The sequence below is a fragment of the Rhinichthys klamathensis genome, unplaced genomic scaffold (assembly GCF_029890125.1).
Source record: "Rhinichthys klamathensis goyatoka isolate OS25496 unplaced genomic scaffold, OSU_Roscu_1.1 h1tg000043l_1, whole genome shotgun sequence".
Classification (NCBI taxonomy): domain Eukaryota; kingdom Metazoa; phylum Chordata; class Actinopteri; order Cypriniformes; family Leuciscidae; genus Rhinichthys; species Rhinichthys klamathensis.
In genome coordinates, this window is record NW_026606590.1 from 55,001 (window position 1) to 65,000 (window position 10,000).

A 10,000-nucleotide genomic window follows, 5' to 3' on the forward strand; every position below is an offset into this window, starting at 1 on the left:
AGTTTTTGTGTTACCCAGATCCTGAGTCAGACGTAACAACCCAGTGTTTGGGTAGTTTTTGTGTTACCCAGATCCTGAGTCAGACGTAACAACCCAGCGTTTGGGTAGTTTTTGTGTTACGCAGTTCCTGAGTCAGACGTAACAACCCAGTGTTTGGGTAGTTTTTGTGTTACGCAGATCCTGAGTCACACGTAACAACCCAGTGTTTGGGTAGTTTTTTGTGTTACCCAGTTCCTGAGTCAGACGTAACAACCCAGTGTTTGGGTAGTTTTTGTGTTACGCAGATCCTGAGTCAGACGTAACAACCCAGCGTTTGGGTAGTTTTTGTGTTACCCAGATCCTGAGTCAGACGTAACAACCCAGTGTTTGGGTAGTTTTTGTGTTACCCAGCTCCTGAGTCAGACGTAACAACCCAGTGTTTGCGTAGTTTTTGTGTTATGCAGGTCCTGAGTCAGACGTAACAACCCAGTGTTTGGGTAGTTTTTGTGTTACGCAGATCCTGAGTCAGACGTAACAACCCAGCGTTTGGGTAGTTTTTGTGTTACCCAGATCCTGAGTCAGACGTAACAACCCAGTGTTTGGGTAGTTTTTGTGTTACCCAGATCTTGAGTCAGACGTAACAACCCAGTGCTTGGGTAGTTTTTGTGTTACGCAGATCCTGAGTCAGACGTAACAACCCAGCGTTTGGGTAGTTTTTGTGTTACCCAGATCCTGAGTCAGACGTAACAACCCAGTGTTTGGGTAGTTTTTGTGTTACCCAGCTCCTGAGTCAGACGTAACAACCCAGTGTTTGCGTAGTTTTTGTGTTATGCAGGTCCTGAGTCAGACGTAACAACCCAGTGTTTGCGTAGTTTTTGTGTTACCCAGATCCTGAGTCAGACGTAACAATCCGGTGTTTGGGTAGTTTTTGTGTTACCCAGATCCTGAGTCAGACGTAACAACCCAGTGTTTGCGTAGTTTTTGTGTTACCCAGATCTTGAGTCAGACGTAACAACCCAGTGTTTGGGTAGTTTTGTGTTACCCAGATCCTGAGTCAGACGTAAAAACCCAGTGTTTGGTTAATTTTTGTGTTACCCAGATCCTGGGTCAGACGTAACAACCCAGTGTTTCGGTAGTTTTTGTGTTACCCAGATCCTGAGTCAGACGTAACAACCCAGTGTTTGCGTAGTTTTTGTGTTACCCAGATCTTGAGTCAGACGTAACAACCCAGTGTTTGGGTAGTTTTTGTGTTACCCAGATCCTGAGTCAGACGTAACAACCCAGTGTTTGGTTAATTTTTGTGTTACCCAGATCCTGAGTCAGACGTAACAACCCAGTGTTTGGGTAGTTTTTATGTTACCCAGATCCTGAGTCAGACGTAACAACCCAGTGTTTGGGTAGTTTTTTGTGTTACCCAGTTCCTGAGTCAGACGTAACAACCCAGTGTTTGGGTAGTTTTTGTGTTACCCAGATCCTGAGTCAGACGTAACAACCCAGTGTTTGGGTAGTTTTTGTGTTACCCAGATCCTGAGTCAGACATAACAACCCAGTGTTTGCGTAGTTTTTGTGTTACCCAGATCCTGAGTCAGACGTAACAACCCAGTGTTTGGGTAGTTTTTGTGTTACCCAGATCCTGAGTCAGACGTAACAACCCAGTGTTTGCGTAGTTTTTGTGTTATGCAGGTCCTGAGTCAGACGTAACAACCCAGTGTTTGCGTAGTTTTTGTGTTACCCAGATCCTGAGTCAGACGTAACAATCCGGTGTTTGGGTAGTTTTTGTGTTACCAAGATCCTGAGTCAGACGTAACAACCCAGTGTTTGGTTAATTTTTGTGTTACCCAGATCCTGGGTCAGACGTAACAACCCAGTGTTTCGGTAGTTTTTGTGTTACCCAGATCCTGAGTCAGACGTAACAACCCAGTGTTTGGGTAGTTTTTGTGTTACCCAGATCTTGAGTCAGACGTAACAACCCAGTGTTTGGGTAGTTTTTGTGTTACCCAGATCCTGAGTCAGACGTAACAACCCAGTGTTTGGTTAATTTTTGTGTTACCCAGATCCTGAGTCAGACGTAACAACCCAGTGTTTGGGTAGTTTTTATGTTACCCAGATCCTGAGTCAGACGTAACAACCCAGTGTTTGGGTAGTTTTTTGTGTTACCCAGTTCCTGAGTCAGACGTAACAACCCAGTGTTTGGGTAGTTTTTGTGTTACCCAGATCCTGAGTCAGACATAACAACCCAGTGTTTGCGTAGTTTTTGTGTTACCCAGATCCTGAGTCAGACGTAACAACCCAGTGTTTGGGTAGTTTTTGTGTTACCCAGATCCTGAGTCAGACGTAACAACCCAGTGTTTGGTTAATTTTTGTCTTACCCAGATCCTGAGTCAGACGTAACAACCCAGTGTTTGGGTAGTTTTTATGTTACCCAGATCCTGAGTCAGACGTAACAACCCAGTGTTTGGGTAGTTTTTTGTGTTACCCAGTTCCTGAGTCAGACGTAACAACCCAGTGTTTGGGTAGTTTTTGTTTTACCCAGATCCTGAGTCAGACGTAACAATCTGGTGTTTGGGTAGTTTTTGTGTTACCCAGATCCTGAGTCAGACGTAACAACCCAGTGTTTGCGTAGTTTTTGTGTTACCCAGATCCTGAGTCAGACGTAACAACCCAGTGTTTGCGTAGTTTTTGTGTTACCCAGATCCTGAGTCAGACGTAACAATCCGGTGTTTGGGTAGTTTTTGTGTTACCAAGATCCTGAGTCAGACGTAACAACCCAGTGTTTGCGTAGTTTTTGTGTTTCCCAGATCCTGAGTCAGACATAACAACCCAGTGTTTGGGTAGTTTTTGTGTTACCCAGATCTTGAGTCAGACGTATCAACCCAGTGTTTGGGTAGTTTTTGTGTTACCCAGATCCTGAGTCAGACGTAACAACCCAGTGTTTGGTTAATTTTTGTGTTACCCAGATCCTGGGTCAGACTTAACAACCCAGTGTTTGGTTAATTTTTGTGTTACCCAGATCCTGGGTCAGACGTAACAACCCAGTGTTTGGGTAGTTTTTGTGTTACCCAGATCCTGAGTCAGACGTAACAACCCAGTGTTTGGGTAGTTTTTGTGTTACCCAGATACTGAGTCAGACGTAACAACCCAGTGTTTGGGTAGTTTTTGTGTTACCCAGATCCTGAGTCAGACGTAACAACCCAGTGTTTGGGTAGTTTTTGTGTTACCCAGATCCTGAGTCAGACGTAACAACCCAGTGTTTGGGTAGTTTTTGTGTTACCCAGATCCTGAGTCAGACGTAACAACCCAGTGTTTGGGTAGTTTTTGTGTTACCCAGATACTGAGTCAGACGTAACAACCCAGTGTTTGGGTAGTTTTTGTGTTACCCAGATCCTGAGTCAGACGTAACAACCCAGTGTTTGGTTAATTTTTGTGTTACCCAGATCCTGGGTCAGACGTAACAACCCAGTGTTTGGTTAATTTTTGTGTTACCCAGATCCTGGGTCAGACGTAACAACCCAGTGTTTGGGTAGTTTTTGTGTTACCCAGATCCTGAGTCAGACGTAACAACCCAGTGTTTGGGTAGTTTTTGTGTTACCCAGATACTGAGTCAGACGTAACAACCCAGTGTTTGGGTAATTTGTCAGTTACACTTTTCTTTTGAATTTTCTATTCATAAAAGAATCTTGAAAAATGAAATGTATGACTGTTTTCAACATTGATAATAATCATAAATGTTTCTTGAGCATCAGGGGCCGTATTCACAAAGAATTTTAAGGCTAAAAGTAGCCCCTAACTGGCGAATTTAGGAGCAACTCCTAAAAATAATGGGCGTGTCACTCCTAACTTTAGGACTCCTAATTTTTTTCGCTAAGAGTAATTCACGAAGCATTTTAGCCCTAAAAGTAGCACCTAAGTCTGGGACAGCTTAAAAGAAGTCGAGAGGACTCCTAACTCACTAAGACCTATTCCAGGGGTAGGCAAGTTCGGTCCTAGAGAGCCGCTGTCCTGCAGAATTTAGTTCCAACCCTAATCAAACACACCTGAACAAGCTAATCAATGTCTTCAGGATTACTAAGGCTATAGGCAGGAGAGGTTTTTTTCAGTGTTGGAGCCAAACTCTGCAGGACAGCGGCTCTCTAGGACCGATCTTGCCTACCCCTGACCTATTCACAAAGGATTGTAGCGCACACCACCGCCTCTCGCAGTCGTCCGGGGTCCGCGTCACAAGCAGGAATGCTGCATTGATCTGCAAACAAATCCTCTCCCATGTGTTTTGCTTGATATCCCAGTGCCGAATTTCCAATTTATCTTTTTTTTTTTCAGCACCAACTGAGCCAGCAGCAGTAATGGTGTGTTCACACCGAACGCGATTTTAATTATTTGCGCGAGTAGATTACATACAAAGTCAATGCAAAGACGCGAACAGACGCATCATTCGCGCCGGGCGTTGCGAATGACGCGAATTGGGCGACGCGTTTGCCGCGAATGTCTTCCGCGCAAGTTGAAAAATTTGAACTCGAGCGAATGTTCAAGCGTCTAACTAGACGCGTCTAAATAAACGCGTATTTGACGCTATATTCGCGTTCGGTGTGAACACACCATAACTGATCCTGCGTCCAGTTCGGCTTTCTTTTCCGTTTTGGCGAGTTCATAATCCACCGTCAATTTAACTATTACATTACTTCAAGGAGCAACATTTCCTTGCTTTAAGTAGTCTATTTAGGCTAGTAGGAAGTCATTAATGTGTTAATGCAAAGTGTTAAAGGAGTAGTTCACTCAAATGCCCGCCTTGCTCTGTTCTGTGTGACTCTCCTGTTCGAACTCGTTCATCAAAATGAACGAATCTTTTTTCGAGTCATTTGATTCATTTAACGAACGAAATGAACGAATTGACTCGGAAAAAGATTCGTTCATTTTGATGAACAAGTTCGAACAGGAGAGTCACACAGCACAGAGCAAGGCGAGCATTTGAGCTTATAAAACTTAAACTTTGTTATTTATTTTTTAAATGAACGATCGTTTCGCTTGATAAAACCCTTATTCATCGTCTGGAATCGTTTAAAGCCCTTTGAACAGTTTGCACTGAAACTGTCTTTTGGACCTTGGACCGTTTGGTGCCCAGTAAAGTGCATTATATGGAGAAAAATCCTGGAATGTTTTCATCAAAAACCTTCATTTCTTTTCGACTGAAGAAAGAAAGACATGGACATCTTGGATGACATGGGGGTGAGTAAATTATCAGCAAAAGTTTTTTTAAAAGTGAACTACTCCTTTAATGCAAGTGTCGTTTTTCATTATTAGGCAAGTGGCTGTTTTCATTAGGGTATTAGGCTACCTTGATTTAATTTAATTTACGACTTTTTTCTCTCTCTCTGCCTTTTTAGAATTACACTTCACTGGGGCCTGCACAAACATGATATGCATTTCGATGACATTACTATTATTATTTTGTGTAGGACACAGACATATTTAGATGTCGTAATTCCATGATTTGTTGCGTCTGTATTATGTTCCGCATAATACACGTCATCCATAGCAACGCCCGCACGTCATCCATAGCAACGAAGACTCACTCTTAGTTTAGGAGTTGTCAGTTTTCCTTACTAAGAGTAGGTCTGAAAGGCGTTGTGAATAACTTTTAAGAGAAAACTCCTAGCTAAAATATTTTAGAGCGATTTAGGAATACTTTGAATAAAATTCTTTGTGAATACGGCCCCAGGTCATCATATTAGAGTGATTTCTGAAGGATCATGTGACACTGAAGACTGGAGTAATGATGCTGAAAATTCAGCTTTGATCACAGGAATAAATTACACTTTACTGTATATTCACATAGAAAACAGCTGATTTACATTGGAATAATATTTCACAATATTACTGTTTTTTTATCAAATAAATGCAGCCTTGGTGAGCAGAAGAGACTCTTTCTTTCTTTTCTTTTTTTACATTAAAACCGATAGTTTAGTTTTGTGTTTTAATCTTCACTCAGTGATGAAATGATGCCACCGCTCTCCGTTGTTCCAAACCAGTCTTTCAGAAATTACACCTTTTTTTTTGTGGAGAATGTGCAGATTCTGAGTCTGTGGAGACGAGCATCTGTCTTTCTCTCTGTGTGTGTGTGTGTGTGTGTGTGTGAGATCAGCTTTCTCAGCTCAGTCGAGCTTCCAGAAAACATGCTGTCAGTTTCTCCAGTCGAGAAACTCAATCACAGTCGATAACAGACTGAAGTGTGTGTGTGTGTGAGTATGAGTGTACTCACACTCCTCCTCTTTCGGGTCGAGTTGAGTGACGCTGATTGACAGGCGGTCGACTCTCTCCTGGAGTGAGTTCACTCGAAACGAGAAGGAATGAGCTTCATTAAAGAGTTCTCCGAACAAATCCTCCGCATATTTACCTGAACACACACACACATAGAAACACGTATCAGCATAGACAAACCTGTTATTCTCATGATTATTAAGCTCATTTTTAGTACTTCTCATTAGTACACACACACACACACACACACACACACACACTCACTGAGGCTACTCAGCTGTCGTATGACGTTGGCCAGTGAAATGTTGGTCACACACTCCAGCTCATTTCTGATGGTGTGTGGAAGAGCCGTGTGACACAGATGACGAGGCTCGATGCTGCGCTTCACCAGCGGCATCCTGGAACACACACACACACACGTCCTGCGACTGCGACACCTGAGAGAGAGAGAGAGACAGACGGAGGGACGTCAGATACACACACACACCTGAGAGACAGATGGACATCAGATACACACACACACACACGTCCTGCGACTGCGACACCTGAGAGAGAGGGAGAGACAGACGGAGGGACGTCAGATACACACACACACCTGAGAGACAGATGGACATCAGATACACACACACACACACACACCTGAGAGAGAGACAGTCAGACGGACATCAGACAGACACACACACACACACACACACACACCTGAGAGACAGATGGACATCAGATACACACACACACACACCTGAGAGAGAGACAGACAGACGGACATCAGACACACACACACACACACACACACACACACACACACACACACACCTGAGAGAGAGACAGTCAGACAGGCAGGCGAATATCACACACACACCCCTGAAAGAGAGACAGACAGACGGACATCAGACACACACACACACACACACACACACACACACACACCTGAGAGACAGATGGACATCAGACACACACACACACACACACACACACACACCCCCGAGAGAGAGAGAGACAGACGGACATCACACACACACACACACACACACACACACACCCGAGAGAGAGAGAGAGACAGACGGACATCACACACACACACACACACACACCCGAGAGAGAGAGAGACAGACGGACATCACACACACACACACACACACACACACACACACTCACAGCTGCTCGACACACTCAGGCAGAGATAATCACATTAACAGCGAGAGATTCCACCGTTTAAAGCAGTGTTACAGTTGCAGTGTGAGTGAGCCGTCAGATGTGCAGGACTGTAACCAACAACCACAGATTATACATTAAATACTGTAACACACACCTTATTTACAATTTAAAAAGAATAACTTTCTGATGTCCACCAGAGGGCACTCCTCCCGACTCCTTCATCCCATCATGAACTACATTACCCATAATCCATTGCCTGGACTCATTATGGTTTGATTAGTTCCACCTGTGTGTCATCATGTCCTTCGGATGAGGCGTGAAGCCGAGGTCCTGACTCTCTGTGGTCATTAGTGTTCAGTCCCTCACACTGAACGGTTTTCCGAGATCGATTCAAAATCCGATTCAAAAAGAGAGCGCGGGGAGGAGGGAGGCGTTATAGACCAGAATATCAGTATCTTAAAGGAACACGCCACCGTTTTTTGAAATAGGGGTTAAGGCCCTTGCACACTGAGGGCCCTATTTTAACGATCTGAAACGCAAGTGTCAAGCGCGAAGCGCAAGTAACTTTGTGGGCGGGTCTTGGGCGCTGTTGCTATTTTTCCGGCGGGATAAATGACTCTTGCGCCCGACGCAAGTTTAAAAGGGGTTGGTCTGAAGTAGCTTCATTATTCATAAGTGTGGTTTGGGCGTAACGTGAAATAAACCAATCAGAGCGTCATCCAACACACCCTTTAAGAGCAGGTGCGCATGTTGCATGGCGGATTGCTATTATAACGGCGGATTTACCCGGCGCGCATCAGGAGCGGTTCACAGCCGAGGAGACCGACGCTCTTGTCAGGGTCGTGAAAGACAGAGAAGTGGCGTTGTATGGGGACAGGAGAAACTCACACAAATCAGCGTCGGTTAAACAGGCGTGGGAGGAAAAAAACTAATTTTTTTTACATCTTCATGGACACCACAATGATTTCCCTCATGTGTTAATATTTTTCCTTGTTATAATGTATGATTTGCACAAATAAAAACTGCTGCATCTGTGTTGATGAGAGAATCACAGTGTATGCGCGTTGTGCACCCGCTACATTATGGCCAAGCATGCGCGCTTAAAATAGCATTATGAACAACGCGCAGCGCGCCACTGACTTTAGACTAGGTTTTTTCTGGTCAGTGGCGGAATCGTTTTCTGGAACTGCAGAATAGCATGAGGGAATGTTTGCGCTGAAACACGCCTCCTTTTTGCGCCGACCCGCCCAGGGAGCGCAAGTTCATTCCCTAGTTTACCGCCGTGTGCGGCTGTGGAGGGAAAAGCCCGCTTTGCGCGGGTGCAAAATAGGAATGATACATGCGTCAGTGTACAAAGTCATTTGCGCCGGGTGCAAGATAGGGCCCACAGTCCGAAATTTTCGCACGTTAACAAATAAATACGACCTTACGTTATGTCGATCACGTTTGCACACCGCCTCCGAAACTTTCGTCCGTCATAAAAAAATTCGGATCGGGTTCGATTTTCTGCGTTTTTCGCATCCGTAGCTCAAGCAGTTTGAATGGGGTTTTGACAATTCAGAGCCAGCGAATCACCAATACGAAAAAACGCATACGGAAATTTCGGACTCAGTGCGCAAGGGCTATTATTCACCGTCTCTTCTACATTTAGGCAAACGCATTTTTGTGTCAGTGCATGCATTGTCTTAGTTTGGTAGCGCCGCCGCTAGCTTAGCTTAGCACAATGAATGGAATCCTTTGTTGCCGGATAGCATGTCGTGAGTAAAAGTGATAAAAAAAATTTAAAATGAATAACTTCTTGTGGCCTGCGTATTCACAACAAGTACAAATAGCAATGCAGATTAAGACTAGGCGATATAGGCAGAGATTGACCTGGGACTATATTGGGGTGAAGCACAGGCGAAGCGCTGCTACCTGGGCGTAGAGATATCACGCAAAACATCCCCCGACTTCCATCAACATGCGTGACCGGCACCGAATAGCTTCAATATCTCTGCTCCCAAGTAAAGTCGTGCAGTGTGAAACCTCCTGTCGACCCATCGTGCAGTGTGAACACACCAGTGACTCGACCACTTAGAAAATCGTGCAGTGTGAGAACTATGGCCTCCTAATCATGAATCGGCTCTCTCTCCTCCACTACAGCGTGTGTGTGTGTGTGTGTGCTTCACACTGCTGGTGGATGAGGAGAGATTCCCTGATATGATTTTAAAGCGCTATATAAATACCTCATTTGTTTGTTAACGTTGGCCTATATAAGCTCTCTGTTTCCACACACACACTTTGCAAAGTCTTGTTTGTGTTACACTGCGTTTCTGAGTGTTTTTGCTGGTGTCCCGTACATATACGTATATGAATTAATATAATGAATACAAATTTCTAATGATGACCCTGTGTGCTCGGTGACCCATAATATATATATATATATTAGTGCTGTCAAACGATTAAAATATTTAATCGCAATTAATCGCACATTTTTATCTATTCTAAATGTCTCTTGATTTCTTTTTGTCCCATTATTTTTTCTCATTTTAATGCTCTTATCAACATGGAAAAGTGGATCGGCTTGCTTTGAGCAAATGTTTTTTTTATTGAAAACAACATTGGCATACAGTGT

The 10,000-nt window shown here is 44.0% G+C and overlaps 1 protein-coding gene across 1 annotated transcript in view; it reads right to left on the reverse strand.

Annotated features, from left to right (window-relative positions):
- Positions 1-6,679, reverse strand: part of wasf1 (WASP family member 1) — a 52,325-nt gene extending 45,646 nt beyond the window's left edge. The window contains exons 1-2 of the mRNA XM_056247170.1: positions 6,496-6,679; positions 6,233-6,367 (exon numbers count right to left, since the gene is read on the reverse strand). Of these exons, the coding sequence (XP_056103145.1) occupies positions 6,233-6,367; positions 6,496-6,628 (268 nt within the window). The 5' untranslated portion in view covers positions 6,629-6,679. The remainder of the gene's footprint in view (positions 1-6,232; positions 6,368-6,495) is intronic.
- Between the last annotated feature and the right edge of the window lie 3,321 nt (positions 6,680-10,000).